The sequence below is a fragment of the Hippocampus guttulatus genome, chromosome 18 (genome assembly GCF_054856545.1).
Source record: "Hippocampus guttulatus isolate MCC_2025c chromosome 18, RoL_Hgut_1.0, whole genome shotgun sequence".
NCBI classification, from domain to species: Eukaryota; Metazoa; Chordata; class Actinopteri; order Syngnathiformes; family Syngnathidae; genus Hippocampus; species Hippocampus guttulatus.
Window position 1 is genome coordinate 405284 of NC_141278.1, and position 14591 is coordinate 419874.

The 14591-nt window shown below is 50.5% G+C and overlaps 2 protein-coding genes across 2 annotated transcripts; one reads left to right on the top strand and one right to left on the bottom strand.

Annotated features, from left to right (window-relative positions):
• Positions 1–1638: 1638 nt before the first annotated feature.
• On the bottom strand, positions 1639–4216 carry tbxta (T-box transcription factor Ta). Its single transcript, XM_086136826.1, has 8 exons — positions 3616–4216; positions 3277–3541; positions 3067–3201; positions 2920–2981; positions 2672–2733; positions 2428–2601; positions 2218–2344; positions 1639–1891 (listed from the first exon to the last, which is right to left on the bottom strand). The coding sequence occupies exons 1-8, from the start codon at positions 3813–3815 to the stop codon at positions 1639–1641; spliced, it is 1278 nt and encodes a 425-aa protein (XP_085992952.1). The 5' UTR covers positions 3816–4216.
• A 6265-nt stretch (positions 4217–10481) lies between these two features.
• LOC147190430 (cathepsin K-like) lies at positions 10482–12511 on the top strand. The gene is made up of 8 exons (XM_086136292.1): positions 10482–10627; positions 10725–10849; positions 10936–11058; positions 11122–11277; positions 11618–11842; positions 11940–12105; positions 12171–12273; positions 12360–12511. The coding sequence occupies exons 2-8, from the start codon at positions 10727–10729 to the stop codon at positions 12457–12459; spliced, it is 996 nt and encodes a 331-aa protein (XP_085992418.1). The 5' UTR covers positions 10482–10627; positions 10725–10726; the 3' UTR covers positions 12460–12511.
• Positions 12512–14591: the final 2080 nt, after the last annotated feature.

A 14591-nucleotide genomic window follows, 5' to 3' on the forward strand; every position in this document is an offset into this window, starting at 1 on the left:
ATATCTGAGCAAAGCGGGCGCTGCGAAAAGCCACCGCTCATGAAGACAGTACTTGATGGTGAACGCTTTCCGTTCTCGGTCGTCTCGGTTCCTGACATTTCGTAACTGCCACTGAAATAAAAAGGCCATGCTGCCACCAGAGCAGCCGTCATGAAGACTGCACCTGAAGGCAGGCTCCTTCGGGTTCTCGGATTTCTTGGTGACCGACCGCTTTGGTCTGAGAGCTTCAATTCAATTCAATTGTATTTCTAGAGCACTTTCGAACAGCCATCGCTGCATACAAAGCGCTGTACGTGGAGCAATTGAACATATACAATAAACAGTACAACAAATCGGTAACAAAGACGGTAGAAAGCACCGAACGGTAAAACCAAGAACAAATCTAAGTCATGCCGAGTCGAATGCCAAGAAAGGACGGACAGTGGACACTCCGTCAAGCTGCGAGATCTACTTTGCGGATCAACTTGGGAGTACCGAAGCACTTTTTAAGGCGACGATCTTAACAAATGTCTGCGAGCATGTGTCATAAAGAACGAGCTTTCATTTTCACAGGTGTGTCATCGATGGCGCTCAAGAAAATGGACCCTCTTTCGAGGTACATTGCTCAACAACATGTATTCGACGACCTCAGCATATCGCGGCAATGTGTAGTCACGCAGGGGTGGCCAACCTTTTCGGACACGAGATCTACTTTTCGACCAAGCAACCTCCCGCGATCGACCCCCTTTACCCCGCACGCGTGCCATGATGAGCAACGGCCATAAGGAGACAGAAAAATAAACGAGACGCAAATCGCTACCTACCTTCGTGGGAGGCCTAACGCGGAAGCGCCGGACGCACTTTGGCAGCGTGTTCACCGTCGTAGCTTCAAATGTTTCTCCCGACGCCCCAGATTGCCTGCCGTTCTTTGCCGGCGGCCTCGGCGAATTGGACGTGAAACAAACTCGGATTGAGAAGAATACAATTCAAAGATAGAGCGCAAGAGGTCCGATCGCGAGCTGCAAGTGCAGACCGCAGACGGCTAACAACTTCCGGTGATGCAGGTCACGCGCCGCCGGATGTTCATTTGATTTTTTAACAACGTTTTTTCTTTTCTTGTGAAAGTGAAACCGAGGGGATCCTTAGGGTGCAGTGTGCACTAAAACAAAAATATAGGATGTGAATAACACGTACGCAGACTCATAAATGTTTTGGTTTGTTTGTTTGTTTGTTTGTTTCCCTTCTACACCCCCCCGCGATCGACTCGGGACCAATTCGCGAGCTACCGCTCGATCGCGATCGACGTACTGGGCAACCCCGGTGGAGTGCTTTCGTGCAGACTTTTTCTCATTTCGGTCAACCCGTCTCACTGCTGTTACAAGGACAGCGAAAGACATTGTGGAGTCAACGGTGTTTTTTAATTTATTATTAAATGACATAAATACCAACTCACACTGAGTTCAAATACAAATACAGTAGTTATGTACATGTGCAGGGGGGGGGGGGAGACATACCCCCCCCCCCCTCGCGAGGAAGGCACTTGAAACCAAAAAGGAAGCTTGACATGGAACATCACAACGAGTTAATTTAGTCTATATACATCAATATACACTTGGATGCGAGCGGAACAAAACGACCGCAGCCCCCCCCCCCCTCCCCTCAGTAGCTTTGCGCCACGGGCGCCCACGAAGCAGTCAGCCGGGCGATGGAGCTCTCGAACTGCGCGTCGCCCACCTCGCCCAGCCCCGGGTCGTACATGGAGGACGGCGACGAGACGGGCAGCGAGGACGTCAGGCCCGTGTAGGAGGAGCCCCTCAGGAACTGCGAGCTCAAACCGCCCGCGATGGAGCCCGAAGCCGAGCCTGACGGGGTCAGGGTGGTGCCCGCCACCGACCACAAACTCGGGTACTGGCTAAAGAAGCAGAAATGGAGGCAGTCGGTTTGCTCATGGCTTGTTTAGAAATACATCAAAATATGTCCACTCTAAGCAACATTTCAAGACAACGAACTTGGGCACTGGAATGAAATATTTAAGGTCTTGCAACCACGAAAAGCGGCTATCCAACAAAGAACGCCCTCAACGTAAAGCTCGAAGCAGAAACAAACGACTCGCTTTGTTGTGCCAATTCGCATTGCCATCGCCAGTCATTTCCATGTTCAAGTTGTTCCAACTGAAAAGGACTCTTTTATGCCCCCCCCCCCCCTCCTCCCGAATATCCAAATTGTGTTTGTTATCACCTGGAGTTGGACGATGAGTTGGTGGTGTGGGAGAGGGTGCCCATGCCTGTGGAATTTGGGATCTGGAGGGCGGACCAGTTGTCGTGGGTCGGCGCCAGCGCGGCGGAGGTGTTGTCCATGTAGTTGTCTGTGTCGCGGGGAGATGCAAAAGCGGGGTCAATTCAAAGCAAAGCAAAGCAAAGCCAAGCGGCGACGCGCCGAATGTCTTACTGGTAGTGGAGGCGCGGTGGGGGTAGTGGCCGGGGTAGGGGCTGGCCCGGTGGCTCCTCAGGCCGGAGTAGCGCTCGCAGTAGGAGCCCGACGAGGGGCCCGCGGTGCCGCTGAACTGCGGCGGGCTGCTGCTGGGGCAGATGGGACCCTGCCCCGGCAGGAACCAACCCCCCACTGTCCAATTCAACGTCAACGTGTTACGCGTTTGTTTTCCTCTCTGAATTTTGGGATTGGGCAGACTCACATTGGGAGTAGCCCGACTGCTGGTTGTCCGCGCTGTGCTCCGGCATGTCCTTGTGATCGCTCCTGCAACGCAGAAGGGCATTTGATCGAAAGGGGGAGTCGAGACAGTCGACCGCAGCCGCGTATGACAAAAAAAAAAAGCGGGTCGGTCAAGCCGAACCAAATCGATCGGGTCGCGCGAACGGCGACGCGGCCGCACAGTTAATTGAACTTTCTGCCACCTAGCGGAAGAATGTTTGATTGCACTACCTTTCTTTGGCATCCAGGAAGGCCTTGGCGAAAGGGTTATGCTTTATCTTCAGGGCCGTAATCTGTCGCAAAGTGATTGATTTTGAAGCTTTCGTTTTGCAAAAATGAAAATGAAAATGGCCGCGAGGCTCGACGACCAGACCAGACCTCTTCGTTCTGGTAAGCGGTGACGGCGATGAACTGCGTCTCCGGGAAAGACTGGCTGCTGATCATCTTCTGGACGCCTCCCACCTTCACGATGTGTATCCTGGGCTCGTATTTGTGTAAGGAGTTGAGCATAATCTGCGGAAATGCGCAGGTGTCGTTTGGGCCGTTCGGGTCCTCGGCGACCCCCCCCCCCCCTCCCGCCCTCCTTACCTGCCCCCCGCCGTTGAGCTTGTTTGACAGCTTGACTTTGCTGAAGGAGACGGGCGCCTTCATCCAGTGCGCGCCGAAGTTGGGCGAGTCCGGGTGGATGTAGACGCAGCTGGGGCTCTGCGGCTCGGGCTTGCCGCCGGGCACCCACTCGCCGTTCACGTACTTCCAGCGGTTGTTGTCCGCCGCCACGAAGTCCAGCAGCACCGAGTACATGGCGTTGGGGTCCAGCCCGCTCACGCTGGCCCTGAGCACCGGGAACATGCGCCTGCCAGGAAACACAAACCAAAAAACTAAACACGCGCCGACGACTTTCGCGAGGTCGCCAAACGCGGGCCCTACCGTCCCGTTTTGGTCACGATCATCTCGTTGGTCAACTCCTTGAACTTGTTCCACAAGTCGGCGTCCTCCAGCGACAGTTTAATATCCCTCTCGGAGGCGTCGCCCTTCTCGCTGCCTTTCTGGAACTCGCTCTCCACGGCGCTCAGAAGCTGCTCCAGCCGCTGGTCCGGGTTCGAGGACGACGTCGAGGAAGAGCTCATATTTCCGCTTGAATTCGCACGCACGCACGCACGCACGCACGCGATCGGATTCCGAAGCAAGCCGCCGCTTACTGACTGCGCACCGGCTCGAGGCCCCGCGCTTTTAAGGGCCGTCGGAGACCGGCATTTCGGGGCGGGGCTTCGGACCCGCCCACCCGGGCCTTCCGACGCTCTCCAAAACCGCCTCGCCGCCGCCGCCGCCGCATTTCCCCAATTTCATACGGCGCTTTCATAACAACCGCCCCACGCCGGAGTCCGGAGAGGACAAACGCACACTTTACGCATGGGAATCAAGTACAGAATGGCCAATTTGACCCCAGAAATCGGCGCGAGATTTAGTGCGCCCACACGAGACAAAGGAAGGGGAAGCCAGCGCGAAGAGCCTTGCCTTTGAACTCGGTTGTATATTTGCAAATAGTGCTAATCTTTTGTTGTCTCAAATCCACATGGGAGAAAAGGAAAGGGGTGGGGGGGGGGGCCACTATGTTTACGGAGCTCGGCCCATTAGTGCTCGCATGGGCCTGCGTGGCCTGCAAGTCATGCCAGCGTTTGCATAATGTGTCCGTCTACACGTGTGCATCCCGCCTCACTGGCTTATATGATAAGATATCTTCATATTTCCGGAAAAAAAATTAGTCTGGAACCCTCAAAGGTGTATTCCAGAAAACATTTTTAAAGCATCATGTCCCGTTTCCCCCCAACACATTAGACTTTGTTCTGTAAGACTAAAACTGTCATGTTTCAAATTTTAAAAAAAGAAAGAAAAATCAGAAATTCATTTCTGTGGGCTAAAATGGCGTAAAAGCAAATCAAATGCTCAGGTGAGTTTCTGCGATGAATTGCCATGATTTTTTTTTTTATCATGAATCATTCTACAGGTTAGGATTAAACATCTAAACATTCAAGCGAAAAATGTCCCTTCAAATGAGTATTGTAAACCTGAATAACAAAAACTGGCATATGATTCATAAAAAGAAAAAACAATATTTGGACTGTTTTCGATATGATGGAATAGTCGTCGGTCTTCTTGATGTGGTTGTAAAAAAAGTACAATAAATTACAAATGAGATTTACCGTATCCCTTTTTTTTAACTCAAATGTGCTTCCGTCCTTTGAAAAGGGTCAATGGAAATTGTTACGATGATGATCACTTCCCGATTTTCAGAAACAACTGCCAAATGTCGCAATTTCCCTCCAGTGAAAGTAAATTGCAGATATTTTTTTTAGTTCCATTGAACAATAAAAAGTGGTCTTTACTTTGATGTAAAGCCAACTCCAATCTCGCTTGCACATTGCCATCTGATTGTCCCCCCCCCCCCCCCCCCCCAAAGGTGCGCAGGTGACGTCGAGCGCCACATCCGCCTTAGCATGAAGCTTGCCATTGCTATGAAACGCTAGCCGGAGGGTTGCCTTCGCACAAAGAGGCGACATTGTGAGGCGCTCCATCGGCTTTTCTGTTCACACGCGCGCCCAAAGAAAAGCCCAAATGGGGCGCCGCCGCTCTTCGGGAAGGCGGCGGCGCGGCGTCACCCGGGTGCGAAATATTGCAGAGCTCTGCCGCTTGACAAAGAGACACTCATAAGCGGCCATTTTTTTTCCACACGGCTCCGAAATAAATCAGCGCGGGGCCAGCGGGATGAGTCACGAGCCTCAAGAAGGCGGACACCGGCTACAAAAACACTCGTCGGCGCAAAACAATCCCCCCCTGCGTTCATTTTCAGCGAGTTGGGCTGCTTTTGTCTTCCGTTCAATGTCGCATCCGGGGATCGAGCCCACAACCGAAACAAGCCTGCCCCAAAACATTGTCAACGCAAATGCGCTTGCTTAGTCATTTCTCTTGCTTTCAATACAAAAATATTGTAAAATTGTGCTTTTATTATGATGTTAGCAACATCATTTTTCGTTTCCTAAAGACAACCAAAAATGTTATATTTGAAAAGTGCCAACAAATAATTGCGTTAAGGGTTTGTTTTGTTGGATTTTATTGCTACCGCGGGTCCTACCCACGGTAGCAATAAAAAGAATGGCATTCCGCTATAATTCAACAGCAATGAATATCATAAAGCGAGAAAAGATTTTTTTTTTCCAACACAAGTGCCACGGTAGCATTTTCCGCCTAACAATACACTCTGCTCATTTCCTCACACCGCGCGTGCGCGCGCACACGCCAAGAGCGAAGAGCGATGTGGATTGAGCTGCCGAGCTTTCGTCTCTCGCTTTGGCCTTTCCACTTCAAGTTCAGGAAATCTAAACTTAACTCTTCTTATCACCCGGGCCCTTTGAAAGGGAGAAAAAGAAAGAGTGGGGCCAGTAATTAGCCCCCCCCCCCCCTCATCTTGGGGTCCTCGGGCCCTTTGGCGTGCTAATGAGGCCGGCCTGGGCGCTTTTGACACATGAAAAAGGTCTCATGTCAAAGCAGCGGCCAGGAATTTTGGAATTATTATGAACAAAAATGGATGCGCTTCATCGAATCAAATGAATATGAAGTATCCGTGGCATTGCACGTATAGGAGTGTGTGTAGAATCTCCAATTTGAAAGGTTTAACAAAACAGAATAGTTCAAGCTTCCATGACTCTCATTTCTGGTATTAAATGGAGTAGGACAATCTGGAAATACGCTTGCATTTACTCTTTTGCAACAGCTTTTTTCATGTGCGCTACACTGAATGGAATGTTTTTTCTTTTGTTTGTTTGTTTGTTTTGGTCCATTTACTGCCTTCAAAGTGTTCTGTTCAAACTGCTCCTTTTCCAAGTCAAGCCTCTCCTTTTCCCGAGAGCACGTTGAAGAAGTCATTTCGTGCCTTTGTCACATCTGACTTGACTTCGGAGTCAGCCGATCCTCCGTCAAGCGTCTCCAGTTGATCCAGAATGCCGCCGATCGCCTCTCGACTGCTACTCGTAACTCCCTAAACATTGCAGAGATGCTATGATTTGTTTTCAAATCTTCAAACTCATTTTCATTCTTTGGCTTTTGACTGGATGTTTAGTTTCTACAGTCCTACGAATCGATTGTTTTCTTCTTTGTCGTTGTACCAGTTCATTTTTGCTGCGTGGACAGCGGTGGTTGTTTGAAAGTTCTCCAGGAACGCACTTGAGTAATATTACAAGACACTTTGTGGGATTAAAACCTCGTCCGATTTGGGTTTGGATAACTGCTGTTTTTAAGACTAAGGTCGTAAGCGGAGAGCCGAATCTTTTTTGATTGGCACTTCCACCACTGCGTGATCATCTTGGAGTGCCGGATAGCGTCAATTTTTGATGGGTGTGTTTGGGCCCCTGTTGCCGTTGCCTGATGTAAATATGAGCAGCTGAAGTCAGCAGACACCAGTGTGTGAGAAAACACAGTTAACACCCCCCCCCCCCAGCTGTGTGCGCACACACACACACACGCACGCACATCTGCAGCCACACACAGTGAGATCACACTTCGGGGGCCCGCATGACGCAAGGGTCCAAGAAAGACATGGGCAAATATTAGCAGATATTAATCACAAATAGACTTTTTTTTTTTTTTTATCATCTCACCAGTGGGAGCAGTGTGCTTGGATTGGGTGAATGGGGGGGGGGGCAGCCGGGGAGGGGGGGGGTGATCAAAAGGCCACTTTGCACTGACAAACAGTAAGTGTTAAAGGACGGCATGATGAAGGAGCTGGCGGGCAGCAGACGTTATTTACTCACAGGACGTGTGACTTGAGAGCCGCCACCTTGGGGCACCACTTCCTCGCCTCTGCAAATGCACAATTCAAATGAGAGGCTGACGCAAGACGCCGTCGCCTCCACTCGCAGGGGCAATGAGCTGGAACACATTGGAAAGCCAAAAATGAGGACAAAAAAAAAAAAAACCCAGCTCCTACAAAATGGCCGCTTCAAAGCAAAATGGCCGACTTCCTACTCAATCTTATACGTGGGGCTTTGAGACTTTTTCCTGCCTCTGGTTGCTGTCGATATGTCGAGCCAATTTCGTGCTGGTTTGTAAAACGAGTGGCACGGGGAGGGGGGGGACACTTTCCAATACCTCTCCAAACAATCGCCATCAAAGCTCTCATCGACAAATCCGGTGCGGGTCGGTAAAACTGACAGCGGGGGGGGCCCACGGAAGAGGCGGCGAGGAACATTTGAGACGGTCGTGGCCGAGGGAGGGCGGGAAGGTGGGAGGCGGGGGGGGGGGGCGCTCCGCACAGCGCGCCGTAAAGCGGAGGAGGTAAACAAAGGGGGCCGGCCGCTTTTACTGCCTTCCCACGCCAGCTGATTGAAAAGTGTTACCTGGAATATGGCGAGCGATCCCCCTCGGACCCCCCCCCCCCTACCCCGCCACCCCCACAAGCTAATGTGAATGCCGGCACAGGGTCCCAGGTGTACAAACGGCAAACAGTGAGGGCACATCAAAGGCTCTCATGAAAAGACAATAGAGGCATCGGGCCCCGAGACACCACCGCCTATGAGGAGCCCCCCCCCCCTTCTGTTCAAGTACATGCAATTGGTTTGTGTGCGTCAAGCGTTTAAAAGAAAACGAACCCTTTCAAAGAATCATATTTGGGAACCTGCAATGAAACCATGTGACCTCTCCCAGCCAATCCGTAACGGAAAGAAACTCAAAACGCACCTCAAGAAATGAGATTTGTATATGAGCCCAGTCATTTGGCGGGAAAAAAAACCTCAAGTGGAGTCAACGTAACCTGTCCTATTTTTATGCCACTTGGCTCCCAGCAATGATTTTTTTGGGCTTTGTTTTTTTTTTCACGGTTTGATTTTGTCAAAAAAAAAAAAAAAATCTGCCAGCTTTGCGAATTTGGCATCCAATGTACCGTAGCTAATGGAAATGACGACGAATAATGTATCATTTATTTTTAAATTCTCAAATATGATCAATATACGTGATCACAACTTAAGTCTAGTTCAGTTGTATTTAACTTTTCATGTCAATACATTCCCAGTAGCCGTCATGAAGGTGATACTTGTATTTCTTTTTTTTTTAATGCGCTATGTAGTGTAAAACAAATAAAGCAATAAATGAACCAGTGGTCAAGCTCATATCGACATGGCGCGATGAGTAAGCTTGAAGTCTCCAAAAAAGAAGAAAAACAACAATGCTTCGGTTGACGTTGCGCTGCCTTTCTTACCCCGAACTCTCTTCGCGTTGAGCCGCATCACGGGCGTCGAAGCTGCGTAGGCGCGCGTCGTGGTGGTCGTCGTCGCCGTCGCCGGCGCGCGCGCGCCCCGCGTCCGTCCTGGGAAAAAAGGTGGCGGGACGAGGACGAGGCGGCGCTTTGATGGAGGGACGCCTCTTTGTAGTGGAGGCCTGGAGATGGCTTGTTAGTCAGTAAAAGTCGGGGCCTTAAACGGCCTCCTCCGACAGGAAGCCGTTTACGCGGTGACGCTCAACCTGCCCGCGTCCTCTATTGTGGCCCCGCGGCCTCCCACCCGAGAGACCCCGCGTCCACACTTCATTAGCATTTCCATAAGAAAGGAGAAGTAATTGCCCCTTTTCTTCTGCCGGCCCTTCATCTTCTCCCGGCTCCTCGCGCCGCTTCCTTTTTCCTTTCAAGCGCTCTGTGAAATCTGAGATGCGAGTCCAAATCAACAGCTGGGAGAATGCGCTCGCAGAAGTGCGCGCGCTCGGTTTGGCGCGCGCGCCGGCCATTGAAACGCCTTTGACGAACGCCGAGGTCAAGCGGAGACGTTGCGGTGGGCTTTTCCCAAGGTTTCGCTAGCCGCGTCCCGCGGCGCGAGCCGTCTCATTTCCCGTCGACGACACGGACGGCGGAACACGGTGGAGGAAATGTGGCGCAACGGCGGCGTTACCTTAGCCAAAAAGGACAGAAAGACGGCACGCAAACCGGCCAATTGGTTACGCAGGAATTTCCGGCGAGTGCGGCTTGTTAAGTGACAACGATCTCCCGTCGACCTCCTCCGGGTGAACGACGGGGTGCGTTTTGTTCAAATCTCTCAAAGACTTGCAAACAGCAGTCGGTGTGTGCGCATTAGCTTTGGGCTCAGCCTATGAGAACAGCCGAGCTTTATTCGGCGGCGGGCGCGTGCCGACTCGCCTTCAACACGAGTCGGAATGTGATGGCGTCGTTCTGAAGACGGCCGCGTCCCGCCTTGTCGCGCTTTCTTACAATGATTTTGACTTTTCGTGTCGTCGAGGTTGTAGGTCGCGTGAATGGCGGACAATGTTTTGAATCTTTTTGGAATCCGCTTTGTGGCTTATCTTGGCTTAAGCGCGCGGCCGAACGTGTCAAAAAGTGCGCGGCCCAATCAAAGGCAAAAAAGTGGCCGACGTCCACGCCGGGGGGGCCGTTTCTAATATTTGCTCCCGTTCTCGTGACGTCTCTGCGGTCGCGGCGCCAAGGTCGAGGAGCTGTCGTGAGAGGGGGGGGGGGGGGGGGGTCCTCGGCGGCAACCCCCGGGTGACCGGAAGCGCTTTAACCGCGACCCCATGCCGACGCGGACAAAGGAGCTGGGGCCCAATCACCGTCTGCTCCTTTGTTGCAGGGGGAGCCGGCGAGGCCGGGAAGGGGCCGAGGGGCTGCGCTTGCTGCTCCCGTGGCCGCAGCCGCAGCCGCAGGGACCCCCCCCCCCCCTCCCTCCCTAAATCACCTTCATTTGCTGTGCAAGTTGCTTTTTCCCAGGTGATAGTAAAGCTGCTATTTCTTCATCAGTCTTCATAAGCCCCCCCCCCCCACACACACACACACATAGTTGGGGCAAAAAGTCTCTTGCTTCAAAAATGATGAGGTCATCTGCTTAATCGCGGACAGGTGCGCAGCACGGGCCAATGGGATAAAAGCTGCTCATCGCCTTCTTCTCAGGTCAGTTGAAAATTTGTACCTCAGCGTGTTTGCGTCAGGCTGACGCGACGTCTCCTCCGTTGCGTTGCGTTGCGTTTTTCCGACGGCGTCGCCGCAGCCATGTTCGGGAGCCTGCTCTTGGCCGTCCTGTGGGGGGGGTGTCTGGGCGCCGACGTCAGCCCGGCTCTGAACGGACACTGGGAGCTGTGGAAGAAGGCCCACAATAAAGTTTACTGGCATCAGGCAAGGGACTCGGGTTCAGATCGGGTTGCCTCCGAACTGGCGGATGGCCGTTGCGGCTTCGTGAAGTTCTTGTTGTTGTCGTGAAGGTCGAAGAGTCGGGTCGCAGGCGGATCTGGGAAGAGAACCTGCAGATGATTAACCTCCACAACCTGGAGGCCACGCTGGGCCTGCACACCTACGAGCTGGCCATGAACCACCTGGGAGACCTGGTAACGACATTCCCACGGCAAAATGCCGGTTTCAAAACGCCATCTGAAAACGGTTGTTTGCAGACCAAGGAGGAGGTGAGCGGCACTCTTACCGGCACGGCGGTGCCCTCTGACCTGGAGAGGATCCAGCTCAACTTCAACTGGGAGCGAAGCGCGCCGCCGCCGCCGCCGTCGCTGGACTGGAGGAAGCGCGGCATGGTGACCGAAGTCAAAACGCAGGTCAAGCGCAATTCAAGATCGTCTCCGTTTTCGGGCCCCGTTTCTTCCGGTCCACGTTAAGTTTTTGTCCAATCGGATTTCGGCCTCGGTGCGTCGCCGTGTCGATCGCTACTTGACTTTGACCGTTTTTGCGACGAGACGGCCGTCCGATCGATCCGGCGGGGCCGGCCCGCCGATGTCTGAATTTTGCCATTCGGTTGGTCGGAGCAAAAGTTGTTGCGGTGAGCCCTCTCGTCATTCGATACTTGCAGATTTTCATCTCGCGGCGGCTCCGCGCAACGCGTCTGCGGCAGTCGTTGTATCGCGAGGCGACTTTTGAAATCCGGCGGATTGTCGGCAGGGTTCTTGCGGCTCCTGCTGGGCCTTCAGCGCCGTGGGGGCTCTGGAGGGCCAGCTGAAGAAGACGACGGGCGCGCTTACGTCGCTGAGCCCCCAGAACCTGGTCGACTGCTCGCTGGACTTCGGCAATCATGGCTGCCGCGGGGGCTTCATGACCAACGCCTTCCGTTACGTCGACAAGAACGGAGGCATCGACTCGGACCGGGCCTACCCCTACACGGCCAAGGTGAGGGCGGACGGCGATGAATTTTGATGACCAAAGTCGCGGCCGAAGGGACGCCTCGGCTATGCCGCTTGAGCAAACGTGTCGATCGTCTCGTCAGCGTGGCGAGTGCGCGTACAAGCCTCGGGATCGGGCCGCCAACTGCTCCGGTTACTCCTTCGTCCCGAAAGGCGACGAAGACGCACTGAAGGTGGCCCTCGCTAATGTCGGCCCCATCTCGGTTGCCATTGATGCGTCGCGCTCCAATTTCCACTTCTACCGCCACGGTGAGTCGAACTTTAACTTCTCACGACTCTCGGATTCATCTTTTTTGGGGGGGATTTCTTATTAGGTGTATATGAGGACGTGGCATGTAGCCACAAAGTGAACCACGGTGTGCTGGCTGTGGGCTACGGCAAGGAAAAAGGAAAAGACTACTGGCTGGTCAAGAACAGGTATGTCTTTTTTTTTTTCTTTAAATGTGAATTTTATTTTTCAAACTGATTTTAAGGCATTCTCTTCCCCCCCGACTGTATGGTAGCTGGGGTGTGAAATTTGGTGACCAAGGTTACATCAAGATGGCTCGCAACAGACTGAACCAGTGCGGCATCGCGCTCCACGCCTGCTTCCCGGTCATGTGACCGCCACATCCTGCATGGAGTACAGCCGTTCGTCTTCTTTTAACAATGATAAATAAAGTGGATTTCACCTTAAAGTCTACCGAGTACATGTGCTAATTTTATCAAGGGTTTTAAATCAACTTTTTTTTTTGGGGGGGGGGGGGGGATATCAATTTGATGTTGGCAGGGTGCAGTTTGTGGCTCTAATTGGATATTAGGTTTGGAAACGATACTAAATGACAGTTTTTTTTTTTAATGCAAACGGCAACATTAAAATCCATCCCATTTTTTTCACCTTTGTCTGGTACAAGTGTAGCTTGATCTTCAATGCATTTCTAAAACGAAAACGGGATGAAGCGCGAGACGCGAATGGAAAACTGAAGCGGTGCCCTACATTTCTTAGACTGGCCGCAAGACGGCGCTATGTTTCTGCTCACCGTGCATTCTAGTCGATACGCTTCATTTTTCTTTTGAGCATTCTGTCACCCTACAAAATGGCGTCCCCCTGGGTGATCAATGAAAATCGGATTTTAAAAAAACTGAAACGGGACAAAAATGATCGTAGCCCTGGAAAAGTAACGTTTAAAGTGTTTGAGAATGTGTAAGCGGTCTGGGCAGTGTTGTCAGCATGCACCGCACATTTCTGGCACGGTCAACGTGGGGGGTTTGGATTGCAAAAAAGATTCCAGCCCCCCCTTTTTTTTTATTTTGCACAATTTAAAGTCGTTTACGTGTGCGTTTGAATTTTTTTCCCCCACGTTAGAAGTGCACACTTTAAGGTATGTTTATTTCTTTTCCACATACAGTGTATTATATGGTATTTTTCTTCTTTGCACTCGTTTTGAATTTCGCAGATCGACTTTACTTTGTTTACCCCCTTTCGCTGAACATATTTCCCATGTGATTTTTCTCATGGTGGGACAACTCAAAAGAACGACATCACTTTTTTATTTCGGCATCACCAATATATTCATATTTGAAATCACCAAGAATCCATTTGTCATTTACAAAACAAAGACAACACGCCATTAAATTTTGGTGCAGATTTTTTCCTCCAATTTTCCTGAAAGTTCCACAAATTCCATACTTGCACATACATCGTTTTTTTTCTTTTTATACACGGTACATTAATTCTTTGATTTGAACTCACATTTAGAGTAGGTACTGTTCATATAAACAAGGCAAACTAAAAATCCCCATCCAAGTGTAATGCATTCTCACAGTTCCTCATTTCCTGGCATGGGGAATGTCCTTGTGCCATTTTTGAAAGGGGGTGGTGGGAACAGTCCTCCAATACTTTATCTTGACCAGAAAAGACTTCATTTCAACCACATGGTACAGTATAGCTAACATAAACGCTGTCTCTCTCTTTTCTATCCATAGATAAAAACATTTAATGGTTGAACCTTTTGAGGGCACTCTTTGGATAAATGGGAGCAGGAAAGGCTTCGGTTTGTCCCAATCTAAAATAAAAGCTTGTCCAGCTCAATTATCTATTTTTTTTAATCTATCACCCACCCCCCCGCCCCTCCAATAGCTGACATAAGCATCTTTTTGGACACATTTTGTGAATATATTTTAAATATGTTCACATATACTAAAGGAAATAAGTCAACATATTGAAATCCTATTCAAAATGTATTCATGTATTTTAGAAATATTGAAAATATATTTTTCACGGAATACATTTTAAATGTTTTCTACACAAATACGTGCGCGCGCGCACACACACACACACACACACACACACAATTTCTTTTTAATCATATCTTCAAAAGATATTAACCGTTTAATTTACACATTCAAAAGGTAAATATATTTTAAATATGTATTCAAAATAGTTGCATGTTTAACACATTCCAAGTTTTTAATATTTATATTGTAACTTTTTCAATATTCCTAAAATATTTTCATACCTTTCAAACATTTAATATTCATATATTTGAAACCCGCCTAATCACAAATTCACCCGAAACAGATCAACCAGGTCAAGGAGGACCATAGCCACCACTTTGCGAAGACGTTTCACCAATGTCAAAACCCCACTTTGATCAAGAACAATCACTGCAAGCGACAAACGGCGACGTCATCGCCATCGCCAGCGACATCGTCGAACAATGGAAGGAGGACGGAAAAATGTAAATTACAATTAA

Coding starts and splice junctions, on each gene's coding strand:
- tbxta (XM_086136826.1), bottom strand. CDS start 3,815: ATGAGCTCTTCCTCGACGTCGTCCTCGAACCCGGACCAGCGGCTGGAG. Junction 3,542..3,615: donor ATCGTGACCAAAACGGGACG/GTAGGGCCCGCG, acceptor GTTTCCTGGCAG/GCGCATGTTCCCGGTGCTCA. Junction 3,202..3,276: donor AGCTCAACGGCGGGGGGCAG/GTAAGGAGGGCG, acceptor GCATTTCCGCAG/ATTATGCTCAACTCCTTACA.
- LOC147190430 (XM_086136292.1), top strand. CDS start 10,727: ATGTTCGGGAGCCTGCTCTTGGCCGTCCTGTGGGGGGGGTGTCTGGGC. Junction 11,278..11,617: donor TGACCGAAGTCAAAACGCAG/GTCAAGCGCAAT, acceptor GATTGTCGGCAG/GGTTCTTGCGGCTCCTGCTG. Junction 11,843..11,939: donor CCTACCCCTACACGGCCAAG/GTGAGGGCGGAC, acceptor TCGTCTCGTCAG/CGTGGCGAGTGCGCGTACAA.